Raw genomic sequence first — 22,519 nt, 5'->3', positions numbered from 1 at the left:
ACAGCAGGGCACTGAAACATAGTCGGATGTGGCATCTGTGGTCTTGAATCCTCTGCTTGCTCTGCTAATGCCCTCTTTTCACACTTTCTTCTCTTTTCCATATTTTTGTCTTTATCTCAAAGGTTTTTCTTCCAAAGTTTTCTCCTGCTGTTATTTTATTTTTTGTTAATTATGCAGACTAATTCTGAAAAATGTTCTCATGCTTCTTCTCTTTTCTCTTCTATTGCTGTAGAAGCTTAAAATAACCCTAGAGAATATTTTAAGTGCAGAGATGTTAAGTTTGAATTTTAACTCTTAACCTATGGTAAGAAGACATCATAGACCCAAAATAAACAACCCTGTTCTTGAAATGCTACTGTACTCAATTAATGCATGTTTGCTGAGCTGGTTAAAGGCAAAGTCGAAACAGTGTACAAAGTCGAACCTTTGCACATCACTGGACAAGCTTTTGCAGAGTTCAGCATTAAGAATTGTTTTACATTTACTAAAAATTAAACCACATGAGGAGGTCAGAGTCCTCTTTGTCAGACTCATTACCTTCAGTGACCGTTACAAACAGAATGGAAACATCTCTGTGCATGTAAGCATTACTACTTATAAGCTTTAAAGTAGGAGATTCTGGGATATCTTTAGTTTGTCTGATAGGAGATTTTAGCCAACCACTTCTGCCAATATACTGGCCACTTGCTGCCAGCCTCTGTCTTTGGTATTGAGTTTAATTGTTTATGAGCCACTTCAATCTGCCTTACTTGCAAGCTGCCAACAAACAGTATACCTGCAATTCAACACAAGGACACTGTCACCTCCACAGTGAGGGTAAAACTGACATCATATCTATCTGGTCACAATCAATCATGTGAGTGTGTGTGGGCCAGTGGCGAAGTGGAGAGTCATAGATTATGAAATCAACCACTGGGAGAAAGTTTAGATCTGACGCTGTTTGGGGAACTAGGCCCAGATCTCTGACTGAACAGTTAACTCACATAAGTTGATGTCTTATGGACTATTGGGCAATCCTTAATGTTAAAACTCTAGCTCTAGGCTAAATGTAGCACTTGAGCCACAGAAATATACTAAGTTGAGAGGCTGTAGGCTCCAATAGGTGCTCCTCGTGGACCAACCTATTATAATCAGTAGGTTGGCATAAGATGGCTGTAAATATCAACATTAATTTCATAACCATGCAATATATCAGTATTAGTCCAGAACAAAATCATGAGCATTAATATCATGAAGGTGTTTAAGGCATACTGTCTAAAAAGCGCACATCTTAACGACCATCTGAAGTATGCCAAATGCTTTCATGGGTCAGTCAGTCATGCTGAGGCCATTCTCTGCACCATCTGCTGTAACACTTCTGCAGCATTACAGGATCATAGTCAGTCCCCAATGATAGAAGTATTGGCCACCTCTTCTAAGACAGCTGCTGGAATTGTGATTTGATACCACCTCTTGTCTGTCTGCACAATCCTAGCTGTGAGCAATGTATAAAGCTTAAAGCGCATTTGGGATTGTGCTGTAGAGCAGCACGCCTACACACTTTATGATTAATGTTTTAGTCAATCACAGTTTGTGTATTTGAGTTTATTCAGCACACCTACACTACAAGTGAGCTTGGTGGAATGACAGGTTATTAATAGATTCAAGCAACCTGCCAGTACCCTGTCCTGCAGCCAACAACAAATGCGCATACACATACACACACACACACACACAAACACACACATCATATGTGCATCAAGCTGTGCGTGAGTCATAACAAATGTCAGGTCTATGTATTACAGCAATGTGATGCAGGATGGGCTCCTAATGGAAACTCCTGCAATGTACCTTATGTGTTTGAAGTCCCGCCGCTGTTTATTCAGTGTGCGAGGTTTATCGAAGCGCTCTGTAATTTTACATTCTGTTGCATAGATATCATGACTGTAAATACAAATCATTAAAAGTCATTTACGCGTTAATGGTCTAATTCATCTGATAGTCCACAACATGAGAGAGTAAGATGTGAGCACTGAAAAGATGAGTGTTCCCTTTTTATTATTTTTATCTAACGTCAGGCTTAGTCGTCTGATTTTCAAATCACATTTCATCACGGTTTGTGAACACAGTCAAACTATAGAAGATTAGAAAATAGCCGAGCATCACAGACTGCAGGATATTGCTAAGATTATCTTTCAAAACAAGAGCAACACATAACCTTGCTTTTACACACATGTGGTTATGTGTTTCTGGCATCTCTCTCTCACTCTCTTTCTGAGACACATAGACACAATATATCTCTGTCTTTCACACATATACTCTTCTCTCACCTGCAAGCCGCCATCTTGTCTTTATTTATACATCGAAAACACCTTGAAGCTTCTGCAGTCCTGGCAACATTTCTACTTGCCTCTCCCCTACAGCTGTCCTTCAAAACCTGTATGCTACATCAGCCTGAAAATCTAATCTGTAAACTGCTCACATTGCCAGGTATGCTGTACCGGTATTGATGGACGATGCAGACCAGAACTCTGGCCTGAATCATAAATTAGCCTTAGTAACTTGTCATCAGGCTGCTTTAATTTGGAACACCTTATTTTACTCAGTTATCTCAGATGGTTAAGAAATGTGACATTAATGATATGAGTAGGTTTTGTGCAGCAGGGTGGTGAACAGTTGAACGTACACTAACTGTTGTCACTCTTACCAGTGCCAGAAGCATATACATGTGTGTGCGTTCTGTTACACTGGTTGTCCTTTCAGAGGAAGAATATAGTCATACGAGCATTCATGTGAAGTTATGTGAGCGCTGACCTTTAGACTAGTCTGTAGAAAGATGAACTTTATTGGGTTGAATAATATTGCATCATGAAAAAGGTTACATGAGTTGGGGTGTGAAGCACACAACTAGCACATGGTTGAACATCTACATTAGTGAGTAATGGCTGAGTAATGGATGCACAGCTCCACTACCAGGCTCGTGTCAGATGTTTGTCCAAATGTGTTGACCAAATGAAATAAATGTGCTGTTTTTTTCTCTTGAAGCTCTGCCACTGCATTTGCAGGGATTCATTTCAGTGTTGATCTCACTGATCACAACATCATGTTTGTCAGGAGTAATGATCAGTATTTTTCTTTTAAAGTATTTTTAAAATCTTCTAGGTGCCTAACTGACATGTTTTGGACTGCTTTGTGGTCCTAGATACATCACTTATCTCTCCTACTTTCCTATGTTTTTCTTTTCTTCCCAGATAAATGAGTTAAGCCATGTTCAGATCCCCATCATGCTCATGCCAGACGACTTCAAGGCCTATTCTAAGATTAAAGTGGACAACCACCTCTTCAACAAGTACGGTCTTTTTTGAGTATATTAGTTAATTATTATATTTGACAAACATGACACTGTAATTGTATTTTCATACTTCTTTGAATTATTGCATTCAGTAACCATGTCACTTGTGTTTTCAGGGAGAACATGCCCAGCCATTTCAAGTTCAAGGAGTACTGCCCTCTCGTGTTTCGAAACCTCAGAGAGAGATTTGGTATCGATGACCAGGAGTTCTTGGTATGAAAAGCAACTTACATTCACAAGTGACAGACAAGCCTGGCAGCATTACTAACACTTCTGGGTCAAATATCAAGTTTCTTTTGTCATCTTTTTAGTACTAGATTGGTGTGAGTTGCCACATAAGAGAGTGCCAGTCCCTCTAGACAATCACCTGATTTTTACAGGCAATACATTATCATTAAATGCATCAGAATCTCATCTCATAAACTAAACTATCTGGTGCTTCAAGCACACGGAAATTAATACTTCTAACTATTCCAAAACACATTTGATCATACTTTTAACTACTTAACTTTTGCTCTATTGCACTTTTTCCTTTCCCTCTTTTGTTTCAGCCCACTTCTTGTCTTCCTTTATTTTCCACTCTTTCCTAGTAAATCCCCATTCCCAGTGCAGGCAGTGAGTTGGCAGTATTTGGAGGTCATTGTGTCCCAGCTCAGTGCAGCTGTCCTTCTCACATGTTTACATTAGGGTTCGGCTGGCTGCAGTTAGTGGGCAGTTGGGGGTGTTAAGACACTGGCCAGTGCAAAGGAATGTCGTGATATTCTCAACATTAAACTACTTTCCTTCATAAGGCAAAAGTCACACTGTGGTCAAAAAGGTTTATTGGTTTGTCCATATTTCCTTTTTGCCGTTGCTCTTAAACCAGCCTGTTGGCATTATTTCTAATTACATTATTACACAATATTCCTCATTACAGCCAATTGGTACCACCAGCTGCAAGCCTGCTCTTTTGATGACATGCAGCAGTAACCGTTAGTTTTAATGAGGAATGCTAGCAGCATTGAATTAAGTTTTTGGGAGGGTAACTGAAGTGCAAACAGATTAACTTTTTTCCCCACATTATGATAAAAGCATATTGGGGAAAATGACTAACTAATTCAAACAAAAACATTAGGATATCACTTTGAAAGCTTTTCATCTCTGCCAGCCTCAGGCGAAGGGCCTCTTAAACATTTTCAGCCTGTGATACAAACCACTTCACTGTCCTCATACGGTAGTCCGTGCTTTTTAGGAACGTCAGCATACAAAACTGCAACTCATTTTCTGTCTAAGCACAAGAAAAAATGCTGCATAGCGGTTGTTACATGTGCCTCAAAGCGTAGTCCTCACTTTGCAATACAAGCAAAAGATGCTAAGAGTTGAAGAGAGGAGAGGGAAGTGAGGGCAGAGGACATCAGGAATTCTTGGAGAATGAGGCATTGAGCCAGGGGTGTTGGATCATGTTACTTTTGAGCTCCAAAGTCTGGACAGCAGCTGTTTGTGTCTGTGTGTAGGTTTGGACAGGCAGCAGACGTGGGGTCAGATCCCCACATGTTTAGACTGATGAGTGGAAGGTCAGACAACAAGAGGATACACGCAGGGGATGCTGTATTGTGGGCTTCATGAAATACACTGAAAGAGCATTCAACCAAATGTTTTTAACTGCCAGCTATTTTAACATAAGAGGCCAATTTGGGTTGTGACTCATAGTTAAATGAGCTCTTTGCTAAAAAGTTTTTTGTATTTAGTGACACAGACCATTCAAGAAAGTAAAATATGAGTAATAAGTATATTATCTTAGATCTCTGAAGGCAGTGCAAATAATGTATGAGCAATGGTTGTCAAAACACCAAGGAGACAAACTTTCTGTATCTCAGTGTGTACATCCTGATGAAGATGATAAGTATTTTTCCGTTCCATTTTTGCTCTTCGCAGAACTCTCTGACACGTAGTGCTCCCTTGAACAGCGAGGCCCAGGGACGAAGCGGGGCCCGCTTCCACACCTCTTATGACAAACGCTATGTCATCAAGACCATCAGCAGCGAGGATGTGGCAGAGATGCATAACATTCTAAAGAAGTACCATCAGGTGATATTACCATAATATACGTTATAAAGATGCAAGCCATGACAGTGTGTCCTTGGTAGAAACAAAATACCTCAGGAACAGCATTTTGAAACTGAAACAAAGAGAACTTCAGAAACATTTTCATTCTTTGTTTTTCTGATGGTGCTCTTATATAATGGGACTTCAGTATAAACACACAATCATAATTTAAATATTCATCTGTCTACCTGCATCACAAACTTACACAGCATACACAAGCACAATATTGTATATTATTCAGTCAATCTACAGTGGCTGTATCTCTTTGAAACACTTAGCACCATGACCTAAAAAGGATAGGGTTGGAGTTGATGGTAAATATTAAAGGACCAGTTCACAATTTTTCAAGTCTGTCTAAAAACAACAGTCTGGAGCCCAAATGAACATTGAAAAAGATTTTCCTTGCCATACTCATTTCCTCCTGTTCATATGGCCATTAGAAGATCCCTTCATAATGCATTTTCGATGTGTGATGGGGGCCAAAATCCACCGTCCTCCTTCTGTACAAAAATTTATTTAAAAGTTACTCTGAAGCTAATATGAAGCTTCAGTCATAGTCAAATCAAGTAGATCAATGTTCAGTGTTACAGTCTTTTTAGTGCCAAAGTCCCTCTTTTTGTTACTATACTTCCACTATAGCTCAACAGGGAAACACTGTCTGAGGAAACACAAAGAGGGAGTTTGTTACTAAAAAGATTGCAAATGTGGCAGATATCCACTTGATATGACTAACTCAGACTGCTGAAGCCTCATGTAAGCTTCACATCAACCTTTCAATGCATTTTTGCACAGAATAACTGAATGGACTCACTGTGGATTTTGGCCTCCATCACTTACATTGAAAGCACATTTGAAGGGGATCTTTTAATAGCCAGTATGAACAGGAGGAATGATTACAGTGAGGAAAACCTATTTCACTGTTCATATAGACACCTGACTATTATTTTAAGACAGACTTAAAAAATTGTGAACTTGTCCTCTAAGTCAAGCATTTCTCAGATTTGTGCCAGGTGGCATAATTTCAACATTAATGATGCCATATAAAAACTTGCACTGAAGCTTTTGGTTCTTAATTGGTCAGTAAATTAAAAGAATTGTCAGGACTCATATGATCCAGAACCACTGTAGCCCTTATGGCCTTCCTTTCCATTTATCCTACACTTGATAACAGAGCAACAGTAAGTCAAATCTTCTATCTTACATCTTACATTCTGGCTCCCTTCTAATGCAGGCAGTAAGCATCCATTGTGAGTATAAAAGGCGCATTAATTAAAATTCCTTGCTCTCTTTTGGTAGTTCATTGTGGAGTGCCATGGCAACACTCTGCTGCCTCAGTTTCTGGGGATGTACCGGCTCACCGTGGATGGAGATGCAACTTACATGATTGTTACACGCAATGTTTTCTCCCACCGCCTTTCCGTCTATAAAAAATATGATCTCAAGGTAAGAGGGGAGAGAAAAGCAAAACCCAGTGCTACTAGTAACAATTGGGTTATAGAGAGTGATTTTCTTTCTCTCTTTTTTTTTTTTCTTAGGGTTCCACTGTGGCAAGAGAGGCCAGCGACAAGGAGAAGGTACAGTCATCTGTCATGAGCAATTGTTCACTATTATACACCCCCCACACACACCTTTAAACTCGGCACAGTCAGGATCTCTTAACCTTTACTGTATATTATTATTATTGTTGTTGCCTGTTTAAAGCATCAATACTTTTCAATAAAAGAATAAACTCAAAGTGTTTACAAAGCAAAGTAAACAAAGGTTTTAAATCAGCACAACAAGAGTTAGAAATGTGATAAATTTACAAACGAAACTAAACTTCCAACATGTTTTTAAAGCATTTCTGGAATATTTTAGGCGTTCGTCCCTCATATGTCTCTCAGAACCGACCGACTGATGCGCCATAAATGTATCAATCCACACTGACAACCTATTTTTCCATGTCAATATGCAAACCGCTTTGTTATTCTCTAAGTTTAATTTTTTCCCCTCTTGTGCGCTTAGTTAAGTAAAATCCCACTTTCTATATGCTGTGGAGGAAATAAAGCAAATAAATCAATAAACAATGCCAAAATGTCTTTCTATATAACCTTTCATGGAGCTTACATGAACATTTTTGTACAAATATACCAAAAATCAATTGTGGAACAATTTACCTTTTATTTAATTGAAACACTGATGTCCTGTATTTAAAAATGTGTTCATGATTCTGTTTAAACTCCATTAAAAGCCATGGGGACAATGAGAATGAGAGAGAGAACAATCTGTGTTTCCAGTGGTTTCAATAACCAACACAGCTTCAAACAATTTCAAGCTTACTGTCATCACCCAAAGGCCCAACTAACACAACTTTTGTGTCTTATTTTGTTTCCCTTTGGGTGACTATGACAATAGCAAATATTCATCTCCTTCAATTAGCACCTACTCCATCACCCCATCCCCTTTCCAGCCCCTGCACGCTATTTATGTCTCTTTATTTGCTTCATCCCCTCTAACCTCGCTTCTGCTGTTCCACCAGTTCCCCTGCTTGCTGTCTGTGTGTGAAAAATTGAGGGTTGTGTGTGTCTGGGTATGTGTTTAGTTTCAAGTTTTATTCAATCAGATGTTGATTTTGAATAGTCCTGTTTTCCATATACATGTTTGTCCGTCTGGGTGATGTGTGTGTGTGTGTGTGTGTGTGTCTGTCTGTCTGAGCAGTGTATATGAGCAAGATGTTTTGTGTCTTTGATGTTGATGAAAATGTTGTTGTTTGTTGTGAGAGACTGGCTGTTTTCAGTCTTTGGCTCTTGGCTGCTTGGACAAAGTCACGTGTAAAAACTGAAATCGTGGAGGCCCTGATGGTTCATTGTGTAACATTTTATTAGCTTAAAATTAGAATGGATATTTTACCAGGCGTAAACAATATCCTCTTTTAGCTACAAGGCTTTGACCTTTCGAATGATGGAAGCTGCAGACAGCGTCCCTGAACACTGTGACTTTGGGGTGCTGTTGGTTTGACCTGTCAGCTCAGCAACATTGGAAGGGGATGAATTGCTTGTCCACGGTGACTTTTTTTTTTTTTTTTTTTTTTTGCATGTGTCCAAATATAAGTGTTTGGAGGTTTGTCTGAAAGTAAAAACGCTTTATATATGAGTGTCACAATTGGGAGGCGGAGGGGTGTGAACTTTCCACCGGCTTTTACTGAGGCTTAACCGTGGGGCACCATGCAGTGAGGCACGGAAGACTTAAGGGAATCCCTGAACTAAATATAGCCTAGTGTAAATAGAAGAAGAAACAAAACATCGGGGTTAAAACTGATGAGTGGAAAAACAAAGCAGCTGAGGATTTAACACACACGTGAGCCAACTTTGTGACCTGTTTTTGTCTGTAGCTCAGCTGTGTGTGAAACACCATTTACAGGCTAGCAGTAGAGATTAACAAGCCATAGGACAACCTTTTAACATAAATGAAGATGTTACTGTCCTACACTGACTACTACTGACTCTTAACTCACAAAGTAGTACAAGTTATTGCTGTAAGTCTTTGAGGAATTTTGTGATTGTTTTACCTTTAGTGAAATGTAGCTAATAAGCATTATACATTAATTGCCACTTTACTTACATGAATGCCGAATACAGTACTCCACATACTTTTGAATGTGCATATATGTTTACACCCAACTCACAACAGATCTCAAAGATACAACTAGAGCTCAGATCAAAGACAAGGATCTGACAAAGACATGATGGTCTCTCCACATGAAACACCCTCCTACAAACAGACAAAAAAGAAAGACATGCTTAACTTACCTGCAGTTACCCACTAAAAGTGCTCGTGGCTTTGAATGAATGCGCTGCCTTCAGACGATTCTTCACTAGTTTAAGTCTAGACTCAGACTGGACTTCATGGCTCTTGACTCAGAGCCATGAAAGTACGAACACTCACACACACTGCAGTTGCCTATGAAAATGAGGAAAAGGGATGCATCATGCCAAGTGAAAGAAGAAGATCGTGTGTTTTGTTCAGAAGGTACAGTGTGTGTAAAAAATTGCTTCACACACACACAAACAACAAGCATGGCAGGGTTCTCTCCTGACTGCATGACCGTCTCCCTTTCATGCATGCATCTGCATGGTATATAATGTTTTTTCTGCATCTTTTTTGAAGTTACATTATTTCTAACACATTCCAATGTGTATGAACACCAGCCCCCATTCTGTTGCACATTGTGGACATGTTCTGTTCTACCCACATATGACATGTATTTTTCTTTTTACGTAAAATAAATTTTGCGGTTCCTTTAGCTGCTGTCTCAGGGTTTTGGCTGTCACACAGCAGCAATTGGCTTTCTGACACAATTTACATACAGCAGTTTATCTAGGAGGTAGTCTGTGGGTTTACCAGATAATTTTTTAATCCTCAAATTATTGAAACCAGAGCCCAAACTAGGTTAATTTGGTCCATGACCCACAATATATCAAACACTGGTATGGGTGAATCGTGCCATCACAGTTTGTGCTAAGTGGCCTGGAAAATATAGAGGTTGTGTTTGTATGTTATGAAATAGCTACTGGTCCTTGGTTTGTGGAGTACCACTTGTGTCTGCACCAGGTTTCTGCTCGGTAGCGCTCTGCTACAGTTGTTTGTTGTTTTTTGTTTACTCTCCTCTTTCTCTTCACACCAGCACCGACTGGTATCTCCGCTGGGGGCACATGGCTTTAATGTGCCTGTATGACTGTGTTTGAACTGCCTTGATATTGGTTTGGTAGCCCCTACAAGAGTAATGGTAAACCCTTAAAAATAATACCGTGTTGGCAGGATGCAGGTTCACAGAATACAAATTAGTTCATAGTCCTTGCTCGGCGTAGTCCCAGAGTAGCTCTGCCAGGCTGCTCCCCTTCTTTATCAGACGTGTAAGTGTCAGGAACCTTGCCCAACAAAATTAACACCAGTGCATACAGAACAGTCATGTATATATTAAATATAACTCTTAAATTTTGATGTTTAGGAATCATTTTTAAGGAAAGATTCTAAAATCCAATTAATAAATGAAACTAATAATATGGAAATAGTATTACTGCAAAAATCCTTACACTTCATGGGATGGAGCTGTTGGGACACTGATGTACACTTTCTTGGCCCAGCCATCATGACATCTGTAAACATCTTGACTGATCAAAAGGATCTTTCGCGTTGATGCCCTTTCCAACCCTCTACCAATTTGAAAAACCAATTGTGTTCTGTTACATTTTAAACACTTTGCCTTTACTTCCAACTTCCTTCCTCCCTTCCTCTCTCCTTTCTTCTCTCCTTTCCTCCACCCCTACCGTCCCTCCCTCGCTCCCCCTTTTCTAGCAGCCGCCCCCACCAGAGGATGTGCCCCCGCGGCCCAAATCTGGTAACGTTCAGCAAAGGCTGCAAACACTGCGGATTGCCACGCGCTTTTACTGCGCCATGAAACACGTAAGAGATGTAAGAGAACCAGGGCTCATATACCAGGCATGATCTATTTAACCAATCTTATTTTATTGTTATTTTTTTTGTACGGCCAAGCATTTTCTTTTTCTCGTCTCCTCCAGGCTGATACACTGTTATTTAAAGGCCATATTTTGCACACTTGTCATCCATTTAAAGTCACTGTATGCTCAACTTGTCAGCAAGTCCAGTTTTAGTTTTGCCAGACAGTTCATTTTTGTTGCCACCATTCACTCAACGGCACCAACATGTGTTTGAAACACTGGAGAGCAAGAGGTGGAAGAGTAAGGCGACAGCTTGAATGGGAAGGACCAACTGTGTGGTCAGAATGACAGCAGTAAACAGTGATTGAAAGAGCAATTAAATACAAAGACATTACATTGCAGGAAAGATGATGTATTTTAGACGGAGAGCTCGCTTTGTTTGCATTTTTATTCCCAATTAAAGACTGAAATTGTCAGGCAGAGTCACAATATTCTTAGTTACACAAAATTTTACAATGTTTCTGTTCACAAATTGATGAGCAAACAGTGTTAACTGACTTGTGTAGACTTACCACTGCCAGGAATAAAAACAGAAGAGTACACATTTTGATTTGTCATCTAAACTAGTCAAGCATATGATGCATAAAACCTGTAACTTAAAAGCATTACAGTGCAGATGAGATTTCCTGACTCTGTGTTCTGCACCCCACTGCTGCCAAAACACTTTGTTTTGTGAAATAACATTTATCTGGCAGTCGATGAGTAGTTGCCTTAGTTAAAAGCTCATGTAAGCGATGAGTCAGTTGTGAGGCTTTATTTATAAATTTATTTATTTAAAGCTGTACAGTATGCGCCGGATGTCTGCCCAAAGGCAGTGTGACTCTGGTTAGTATTCTTTATGTCCATAAGCTTCTGAGATAAGAAGTATTTTGTAAGCAGTTGGTATTGTTGGCATCCCCGGGTGAGTATGGCAATTATTCTGCCTCAGTTTGTTTCTAATTTTGGGGGATACTAACTGTTGTTTCCGAAAAATTGTCCAGCACACGACTGCCAACTGAATGTTCAAGTTCAAGGAAACAGAAAAAAAAAAGAACTATTTGAATCACATTTTATTTATTTTTTATGCCCACTCACCAGTAATACTCTTGAACTCTTCTGTTTTCAAGAGAAAGTCGTACTCTCACACACCCAAACAGTTAATTATCCATAAATAATATACACTGTGTGCTCACATTTAATAATTCTGACTAAACACATGAAGTGCTTGATTCATGTCACCCTGCATGTTGAAGTGGTTGATATGAATCAGCTTAGTTTGCTAGTAACTTATCAAAGTATTGCATCACAATTCCACATAAATAAGAAGTTAAGAGACAATCACAGTTTTTTTATGAATAGTAATAAACAGTTCAGACGAATTCTGCTATGATGTGTTACAGCCACAGCTTATACTTTATGAATTACATATCACTGATGTTGAACCTGCTAATTTGATATTATCCCCACCTGTCAACATCAGTAGGCATACCATCAGTGAGCATACCACAGATCCCACAGAAAGGCATTGTTGTCCTGAGAGAGCAAGACACCTGTATGTTGTCTAAGGCCAAGATTAATTTTCCAACCAACGGAGAAATTCACCTGTCACACAGCTTCACAAAGCTCATCAACAACCCACCTTTTCCTCCTGCCTCTAATATATCCTACTGTGTTTCTACTTACTACCTCAGTGTAGTGCACCACTTAAGAGTCAGTCATTTCAATGCAGTCGGTATAATAGAGAAACTCAACGACAGGTCAACTGAATCCTATGCGTGCCTGAAAGAAAGCAGAAGATGTCATGAACCGGTTTGAAAGACTGAGAATGGAAGGCAGGGAAATAAAGACAGATAAAAATGGATGTGTAGTAAAAGTTGAAAGGCTTGACGAAGCTGCAGAATGCTCTCAGGTTGTCCACTCTGCAGTCAGCTTTACGTTTCGTCCACATTTACCTTTCTGTCGCATCTATATCCAGTCGACCCAGTTGTACATCTCATTTATTGCAAATTGGAGGTCTATGTCTGTATGTATATGTGCTCAAATGTCCTATTATGTGAGATGTATTCGTGTTCTGTGTAAAGGTGTATTCTGTATGTGTATGTATGTGTCAGTGTGTGTCGTCCGAGCTCATTTCTACAGCTACAAAGTGCTGTTATGTGTTGCTGCTCTTCTCCTGCTGCCATAGAAACACTGTAGTAGCTAAACTGCTGCTGCTGCTGCCCTGTTACTTCATTTCCTGCTCTCTTTTTTCCTCAGTGACTCAGAATTAGGCCCCGTCTCTCCTCACATAGCACTTCTTCCCCCTACAGGCTGCTGGCAGTCTTGCAGCAGCCTGGTTTAGAAGAACATTCATCCCAGTTGACAGAAACTTAAATAGGAAACTCCTTCATTATGCTTGTACGCTGAAGAGTGGGAATCCGTCGCAAAGATGCGTTTGCTTTAGAGAGTTTATATTACATGCAAAAACAACTTGGGTTCTGAAAAGCATCTCACAAGTTGATTTAAAATCCCTCAAGCAGGGATATACTCTGTTATCATACTGACGAGAACCGATGCTTTTCAGAGTCCATCCCAGTGCCAACGAGGACGTTTCATGGCTTCGAGTTAAACGTCCTCTTTCTCATGACACAAAGTGTACTGATCTAACAGATGCTTTTTTTAAAAAAAAAAAACGGTCTAAGCTTCTGTGTACAGAAAAACACAGAAAAAATGTGAGCTTGATAATAATGCATCAACTGGATCTGTACCCTGCTGTCAGCATGCTGCATGTACTGTATTACACAGTCAAATCATATAGCTTGGTAAGGAGGTAAGCCTTGGTTTGTACAGACTGCCTGTACACAGTTGCCAACTCCTTTTAGCAGTAATGTGTGTATATATATATATATATATATATTTATATAGTATTTGGCTGAATCTGAGACAGGCTTATCTAACAAACCACAGGTTCAAAGCCTCATTTATGTCTGTGGGGTGTTTCAACATGCAGGATTGTCTTCTCAGGGAGATACATTTAAAAAGCCTGTTGATGACTAATTTCTAAGATTAGAAATCAATCTCTGTCATGCATTTTGAAATACACCTTGATTCTGATAGTTGAACAAGACAACTAGTTCTATTAATTACATCTACAGTATATTAGATTGTTAATGTTTTTAATTATTCTGGGGAAAAAGGATGAAGAACCCTGATGCTGGTGTTGCTGTTTTTAGTTAATGTTATGTTGCTACTGCAGTATTTGACCCTAATACCAAATATCCCAAACTATATATAACTATATTGAAACTGATTTCGATTAGTTCAAAAGAAATAAGAAATGTGTATATATATGTAGTGTTTTTAATGTTTTACATGTGAGTGGTTGAACTGATATTTATGTACACTCTCTCATCCTCTTAAAGGAAGAGTGACACTTGATTTAAGCACCAGAATTCTGTCACATTTTTTCCCAGGTCCGCTGCGTCTTTCAGGTTTGAACTGTCTTGTCTTGTGCTTTTTGACTGTTGTTTATCTGGTTGCTAATCTCCAATACTAATGGGCAGGCCAAGGAGCTGCCCACCTACAAGGACAATGACTTCATCAATGATGGGCAGAAGATCTACATTGATGACGAAAACAAGAAAATGTTCCTGGAGAAGCTTAGGAAAGATGTAGAGGTATGTATTCGACATAAGATATGATCAAAAATGTAGGCTTTATGTTTGATCACCGTAAAGAGTTCAACACTAACATCATTAATATTTTTTTATGGGGTTGATTTACAGTTTAGAAATCCATAGTGCACTCATGGTGGTGTCAGTAGCTTTTGATGAAGATGTAGGTTTTCCCTCCATCCTTCTCTTTCCTCCCTCCCTCCTCAAACCCTCGTGCTTCTCCCATCTCCATGCTCACCTCCCATTCTTACTACTCACCTAACTTCTCCCACCTTTCTCAGTTCCTGGCGCAGCTGAAGCTCATGGACTACAGTCTGCTGGTGGGGATCCACGATGTGGAGCGAGCAGAGCAGGAAGAGGTAGAGAGCGAGGACAATGAGGCGGAAGAGGAGGGCGAGAGTGACGGAGGGGGCGTTGGGACCCCCCCTGACAGTCCTAGCAACACCCTGGACAGCAGCAAGCCTCTGTCACCCGGAGAATTTGATCCTACCATTGACGTCTACGCCATCAAAAGCAATGAAAGTGAGTGTCCAGCTGCAGCCATTGTATTGTGAGGGTTGTATTCAACAGCTACATAATAAATGCAGTACTAAGAGCTCCCCCTGCTGGGCTTTTATTGTACTTGTCAGACTTGCTGCTTTAAAAAGAGTGCGTTGGTTTTGAACTACAGGTGCTCCCAGGAAGGAGGTTTACTTCATGGCCGTCATAGACATCCTGCAGCATTACGATGCCAAGAAGAAAGCCGCCCACGCTGCCAAGACTGTCAAACACGGGGTATGAAGCCGCTATATTTCAAACAGTAATGCGAATAAATAAAAATACTGATGAGAATAAAACTGAATCACAAGGCAAATACATAGTTGTCTCTGTTTCTCCCCGCAGGCCGGAGCTGAAATCTCCACAGTGAACCCAGAGCAGTACTCCAAGAGGTTTTACGATTTCATCACCACTATCCTGTCATAGCCCCCAGGAACAACAGGAGGCACAGAGGCACATGGGAAAGGGAGGGCAAGCGGGGAGTAGGGTGGAGAAGATACGTGATGGAGAGAAAAAGAAAAAAAAAAAAAAAAAAACATCGAGAGGCTGAATTAAAAAGGTGCTGTGATGGCTTCGTATCACTCTCTCCCTCATGCGTTCTCCTCATCCCTCCCTGTTTGTTCCTCTTTCTCTTTCAGCGGGGTGCCACGCTCTGCAGCTAAAAACAAAAAACAAAAAAAAAAAAAACCATCATTCGTTTACATTTAACCTCTCCTCTGTTGAGTTGTGTTCATGTGTTACATTGGATGATAAGGGTGTTGAAAGCAAGTGTCCAATTCATTGTGTTTTTTTTTTTTTTTTTTTTTTTTTAATATGATTTGTTTTTGTCTGTATGGTTGTTTATGTGGAAATATGGCTTTTTTTTATTGCCTCTAACACAACATACAACACCCTGCATTGTTCAAGTTGATGTTTGTGTACGTCTTTCATTAATGATGTTCAGGGGGAGGTTGGGGAAGATATGTTGTGGTATAAGTGTGAGAGGTCAAGGGGACGGCTGAGCGGGACGCAAAGAGGAAGTTTATGTTGAGCCTCGCCTAATGCAATTGCTTAATGTCAGGGAGTAGGAAGCAGTCTTCCAATAGGCCAACAGCCAGACCCCCCACCCCCCTCCCCACCCCACACAAATGCTATACAAGTCCTCAGCCAAACAAATCTTCCCACTCGGGCTCCTCCTCCATCACTCACCCTTCAGACCATTCCCCTTCTTCCCATGTTCTTCATGTACAGTGAATGGCTTGAGCTTCTGGGTCATCCTCTTGCCACACATTTCTCATCAGCTGAGATGAGTTCACTTGTTGCGGTAAATTATAACGCTTGTTTAGGGGCACTAGTTGCTCCTCTGTGTCGCTCAGTGCTTTGTTGTGATACACAGTGATTTAAGAGTGATTAAGGGAAGCAAGGAGAAGAAGAGGGATTCAAGTGCACAATTTCTCTTTGGTGTCATTTACTTGCATTCATTCTGAATAATTTGGGCATTGTTATGTAGTCTGGTTTCTGTTCCTGTGGCAGGGAATGACCTCAAAAAGTCTTGTGCGGCTGTAGTGATTCAGAGTAAAAGTCACTCCTTGTTATATCTTTGTTTAGATTGAAACATCAGCAGCCCTTAAGTTTCTGTTGCCATCAGCACCTTATGAGTAAAATCAAAAATGTTGCACTTTTATTTGTCGTTCGAGGTTAGGAGCTCTTGTTCTGTTACATGCGCTGCAACAAAGAGGAAAAGGAGCTTGGCTCTCTTAGAATTGAATCTTAGATGCCTGATCTTAAATCCCGTCTCCTCCACCGTTCTTAACCTGTGAGCACTTCTTACAGATCCGCAGGGATTGGATGGGAAGAATTTACTGCAATATTTGAGCAGGAAAGCAGACGAGTTCTGTTTACAGGGCTTTCTTTCGTAAACTAACCTTTTTCCAATCCTTTTTAGAAGTGCGCCACGGCAGGGGGGCTGTGGTGGATTTTAGGAGCAGGCGACAGCGTGGCCGTGCTTGTGCGTTCAGGGCAGACGGAAGGCAGTTTACCTCCAGCATCGTACCAGCACACACCCAACGCCGGGTGTGTGTGTCAGTGTTCAAAAGTTGTAAAAAGGGGGAAAGGAAAGGGGAAGAGGGAGGTTGGGAAGAGTAGCTACAGATGTAAAGATACATGTTGTAAGTCATTTAGTAACATCAACAGCATCGTTCTCTTCTCTAACCTCAGCTGTGAGTCTGTTATTCATCGTTGTTTGTGTTGTTGTTTTTTTAAAGGTGGTTTATCTGTGTTTGAATCTGGCGGTTTTATGAATTGATGTGGTAATATTTTTTTTTGTTTGTTTCTGTTTGAGATTTTTTTTTTTTGTTGTTTTGGTTTTTTTGTATATTTTGCACAAGAGGAAAGGAACCAAATGTTACGAATACGACCCCAATTAGTTGATACGGTCTTAACAAGGGAAATGCAATATACTTGTATGTAAGTGCGAAACGTTGTTGTGCGTGTGATGTTGTGTATCACTTCTGGATAACCAACTAAAACAAGTAAAGTCGTCCTCCTTGACTATTCTTACCCATGCAAAAAGCTTCCATCACAATATGTTTGTGTAGATATCATAGATTATATTCACATTTATATTTTTACATTGGATTTTAGTCATGAGATATAGCTGTATTTAAAAAAAAAAAGGAGCCACCCTTGGGAGTGAATGATGGTGCTGTGGTAAATGAAGAATGATACTGCTTGAATTTATACAATGCTTACTATAGGTGTACTTAAGTCAAAAGTCATAAAAAAAAAACAAAAAAACTTGCATGTCACAGGAATTCCTTTCCCCTCTCTAGTCGGTGTTGTTCAGGTTCTCTTTGTGTCCCCACACTTTAACCAGATTTGTGAGCTGTTCAGCGTAATAGTCCCTACCATGCTTTAAATAAGTGTTTTCATTGTATACACTGTGCAAGATGTGTGCCTTTATACTCCGAAATTATTTAATTTTTATATTTTGTAATCTTTTTTTTTTAAAACAAAGGTAAAAGGTTATTTTAATAATAGGGTGTTTACTTTGACATGCATTATTCCCGACTTTATTTTCAACCCTTCGTCCACTCCAGCGCCTCTGTATTTAGACTCGTTCATGTTATCCAGTCAGTTCAATGTTAAACCATTCTAATGATTGTGTTTTAACCAATAAAAAAAAAAAAGGTGAATAGCTGTGTTAAATTTCCAGATGGTGGATCGCTTCCGATTCTGTAGATTCAAATCCATCATTCTGATTATTCAGTGTGTACGGGCGACCCTTACCCTCCTCCTCCTCAGAGCGAGGGCGGCGTCTGTGCTCATGTTACTCCCTTGTTCAGTCACGCTGGTCCTGCCTTTTTTTAAAGAATGTGTGTGTGTGGATGTGCAATCGTGGAGTGTGTGTGTGTGTGTATGTGTGTGTCGTGATTGTATTTTGTTGTGTTCGTCCTCGCTAACTGACCCCCACCTCAGGAGACTGTCATCTTCATCACATTTACCCACTAACCACAGATGCAGTCACATTTCAGGATTTTTTTTTTTTTTAATATGTTTTTTTTTTTTTAATGTTTGTCCAAGATTTCACTTACTCCTGTTCATTTCTGACACAGATTTCTGTTCTTGTGCTTCACATCTTTTAAAGTTCTCCCATCAGCCTGCTTGTTATCAGGGAGGTTATCAGCTGATAGTTCATCCTGAGTCAGTGGTTCGTTGATATTTCTGTGTTCTTTCTCTATAAATGGGCTGTTTTGTTTCTGTTGTCACATATAGCTCATACTGTACATAGGTTGCTCAGTTTGGCCCTGCAGGCTTCCGTGTAGTCAGACTTAAGCAAGTGTAGAAAACAGAGCAGTGCATGCTGGGAGAGTGAGTTTTTTTTTTGTTTTGTTTTTTGTTTTGTTTTTTTGTTTTGTTTTGAGGAATATTAACTCTGGATGTCGTGTTAGGAAGGTGTAATGGCAGACTTAAACAGATGCAAATTAAACACATATGCCCTGCTGCTGTACCTTGAAATTAATCCTTGCTTCATCCACCAGTCAACCTGCTGCACCATTAACTTGCCAAAAGCGTCTTTCAGCAGTCAAAACCTCCCCACATGAGCTTGAAGAACATTGTGTATCATATAATGTGTCTGTTTGTTTGAACTCAATTTGTTGTTTTTTTGTTTTGTTTTTTTGAGTTTTTTTCGACGTTTACTGGGAGAGAGCGAGGTGCATCATTCATATGTGAACTTGTCCAAAGTTATGGGGAAACAGCCCTGTGTTCATGTGGTTTATCAAGTGTTAAGGGAAAATTAAATTGCAAATGTAAATGAGCAGAGGCCAGGCAAGATCTGCAGAGCTTGGAAAATGTCCTTTTTTTTCCTTTTAGGCCTTATGATCTAAAATCAACAAATCTTTGAGGAGAAAGTGGTCAAAACTAATCGAATCTGTAGAGTTTGCATGCAAATGTCAAAATAAAAGGCCAGGAAAAAAACAACCTTGCAGATTGTGCTTCGGTCTCTCAACAGCCCCGAGTACTTATAGCAGTGGTTATAGCATTACTGTGTGTGTATGTGTGAATGTGTGTGTTTATTGCTGTTCGACAATGGTCGGTGAGAGTTCCCTTTCAGTGGCACAGAGGCCAAAATGATGTTGTATGTTTATTGTTCTTCACATTTAATGATGATGATGATGATGATAATAATACACTCCATTCCATAAGCGTTCACTCAAACCAATTAAAGCACTTGTTCTGCTTAACTCAAGTCTACCTTGAATGGTTTGTTTTTTTGTTCCATATTTATTTCTTCTCTTTTTTTTTTAAGAAAAAAAAAACCCGTTTTGTTTTATATATAATCCTGTTTCTCTATATTTGAGCTGACATGTCGCACAGACGTCTTTCATGAAGATAAGAACTGACATCCAAAACGCAACAACACGAACAGTTCAAGAAAAGGAACTTTGCAGAATTTAATTGTCAGTTTCTTTTGTTTCTGTTTAGAAAACTAGAGCGATACTGGGATTATGTTTTTTTAGATTATTATCCTCATAGTTAGTCTGTTGTTGCCTCTGTTGTGATTAAATGTAATTTTATCTACACTAGAACTAATAACTGAATTAAAGTTTATAAAAATAAATACAGAAAAAGCCTGAAAGATGACGAACGATAACGAAATACGTCAGTGTTGAGAAAAAAAAAACGCTTTCTGTCTTTTCCTTACTTTTCTTTTGTATTTTATTTTTTATTTATTTATTTACTTATTTGACGAGCTCATGGATAATGATAGAACAAAAAAAGAGTGGTGCAAACGAGGCCTGTAGCAGTCATGATCACCACAAGAGGAGCCACGCTCACAGTCAGATATGCAGATTTGCATCCACACTGGATTATAGCTGCGTAAAAAAGGAGCATAAATCGTAATTCGTTACCGCCATTGTAATCGCCAGAATCATTTTACTTTGCTTTATGTGCAAACTGGAATTTTGCAATAAAAAAAAAAGATCATAATAATTAGAATGTGGCGACATGATAATAACAACCAGATGGATAATTGAATGTGATCATTGGGAGGCGAACAGTAAAATGCTCTTTCTGCATCAGGATAACAAACACGTTTAGTTTAAAATGTGAAGGAGAGTTTGGAGAAGGAAAAACGTTAAATGTTAGAATAATGTCATGTTTTCTACTCAAAGTGACTGAATACCAAATAGCTCATATGTCCCTTCAAATGTCATGAATATGAATGATTAAAGCTCCATAGAAACTCTTCATTGACAGTATTTTCAAATATTTGGAATATTTTCTTTAGTTTGTCTCATTTCGAGTAAAGACATCTTTCATCAATTTGTAATTACTCAAACTCACTGGAAATGTCAAATTCAGTCAAACTGCATCAGCTCAGTTCAACAGAAAAATGCTTTAATGTTATATTCAGGATAACACTGCTGACAAGTAATGATTTTTTTTTTCTTAAAATATTCTGGCTACACTTTTACATCAGTATTTCCCCAAATTATTTTCCCCAATTTGAGCTCAATGATGTTTAAACTATTGTGTGTACAACATGTTTTTCACCATTCAGGAGAAATTCAACCAGCAGCTGATCTGTAAAGTCTGAGTTGCTTTTAGATTATTTCTCATCGCCAGTACGCACGAAAATTCACTGTTTGAACATTTTAGTTATTTTGGAATAATCCCAATTTTTATCAGTCTATTAAGCTATAGCCTAATAATATTTTTGTATTTAATGAATGCATTGCGTGTCTTAATATTTGGATTTTATTCAATGTTCACTCATTGTCTACATTAGAATAGAGTTCATTTTCCTTGTTTTGCAGCAGACTCTATTTTACACAGACAAATAAGGAAAAATAAGATTATGTTCCATCCTGTTTTGCTTTGTTTATGAGTTTAATATTAAATGTATGTCATTTTTAATTTATTATATACCTGAATAAAGGTAGCAATTATTGGCTATATAGGTTATTTGTTTATAATGATACAATCTCTGTATTTATTGATTTAATTAGTCAGGAGAGTTTCAAAAGGAGCCGCCCAGTTTTTGTAAAACCTGTTTAGTTCGCTATGAATAAATTTAAAGTTGCAAGTGTACAACCTGCACAATATAACTATACTAAAATAAAATTTAAAAAAATGGTGAATATAAACTCCGATTTTTAGAGAGGAGGAGCTGGCGGCAGCTGCAGCAGCAACACGTTCAGATCTCCCTGCGGTAAGAGAGGCGGAGGCTGCAGCGAGCAGAGACAACCCAGCAGACAATAAACAAAGAGAGGCTCGCCATGTGCGCTGCAGCTGCTGCACGCACGTACACACACACAATCACTCACACACATACACACACACACACACACACACACACATACACAATCACACACACAAAGCTGAGCCGCAGTGAGGGGTCATGGCCGCCAGGGGGCACTCTGACCCCTGCAACCACAGCTGAGGCAGAGAGATTCATTACATCAGGTATTTGTTTTTTTTCCTTCGTTATAAAAATGGAAACCCGAGCGATGTAAAATAAAATAAACATCTCAAATCACGTTTTATAGAGGAGCTGTCTGTTTTCCGACACGTGTATGGGCTGGAAATGCCTATTTGTGAGTTACAGTGTAGTCTTCTGGTAAAGGAAGCTGGTTTTAAAGAAGTGGACACAGGTTCAAATCCATGTGTCAGCAAGCATCCAGCCTGCTGACGTGTCTCTGAGCAACACACTAACCGCCTACCACCTTCAGAGCTGCTGCTCTGTCACTGAATCTGACCTTTGACCTCTTAATGACACCAGATTCAGTGACATAAGAGTGCAGATTGATTAGATAATAAGGTTGTTCCTCTCCTCACCTCCAGCAGAGGGGTGGGATATAATTTACAGGCGACATTTAATCAAGATCCTGTCCTTTATTATATCTTTTACACACCATATAGAGACCCTACTGCCATATACAGTGCAGTAT

At 39.4% G+C, this 22,519-nt stretch overlaps 1 protein-coding gene across 1 annotated transcript in view; it reads left to right on the top strand.

Annotated features, from left to right (window-relative positions):
• pip4k2aa (phosphatidylinositol-5-phosphate 4-kinase, type II, alpha a) overlaps positions 1-19,812 on the top strand; it is a 30,818-nt gene extending 11,006 nt beyond the window's left edge. Inside the window, exons 2-10 of the mRNA XM_044339588.1 lie at positions 3,231-3,328; positions 3,448-3,544; positions 5,246-5,398; positions 6,713-6,859; positions 6,952-6,990; positions 14,436-14,549; positions 14,828-15,068; positions 15,217-15,320; positions 15,429-19,812. Coding sequence (XP_044195523.1) covers positions 3,231-3,328; positions 3,448-3,544; positions 5,246-5,398; positions 6,713-6,859; positions 6,952-6,990; positions 14,436-14,549; positions 14,828-15,068; positions 15,217-15,320; positions 15,429-15,509 — 1,074 coding nt within the window. The 3' untranslated portion in view covers positions 15,510-19,812. The remainder of the gene's footprint in view (positions 1-3,230; positions 3,329-3,447; positions 3,545-5,245; positions 5,399-6,712; positions 6,860-6,951; positions 6,991-14,435; positions 14,550-14,827; positions 15,069-15,216; positions 15,321-15,428) is intronic.
• Positions 19,813-22,519: the final 2,707 nt, after the last annotated feature.

Source organism: Thunnus albacares, chromosome 21, assembly GCF_914725855.1.
Source record: "Thunnus albacares chromosome 21, fThuAlb1.1, whole genome shotgun sequence".
Taxonomy (NCBI): Eukaryota; Metazoa; Chordata; class Actinopteri; order Scombriformes; family Scombridae; genus Thunnus; species Thunnus albacares.
Note: the sequence above shows the minus strand (reverse complement) of the source record. Positions and strands in the feature narration are given on the sequence as shown.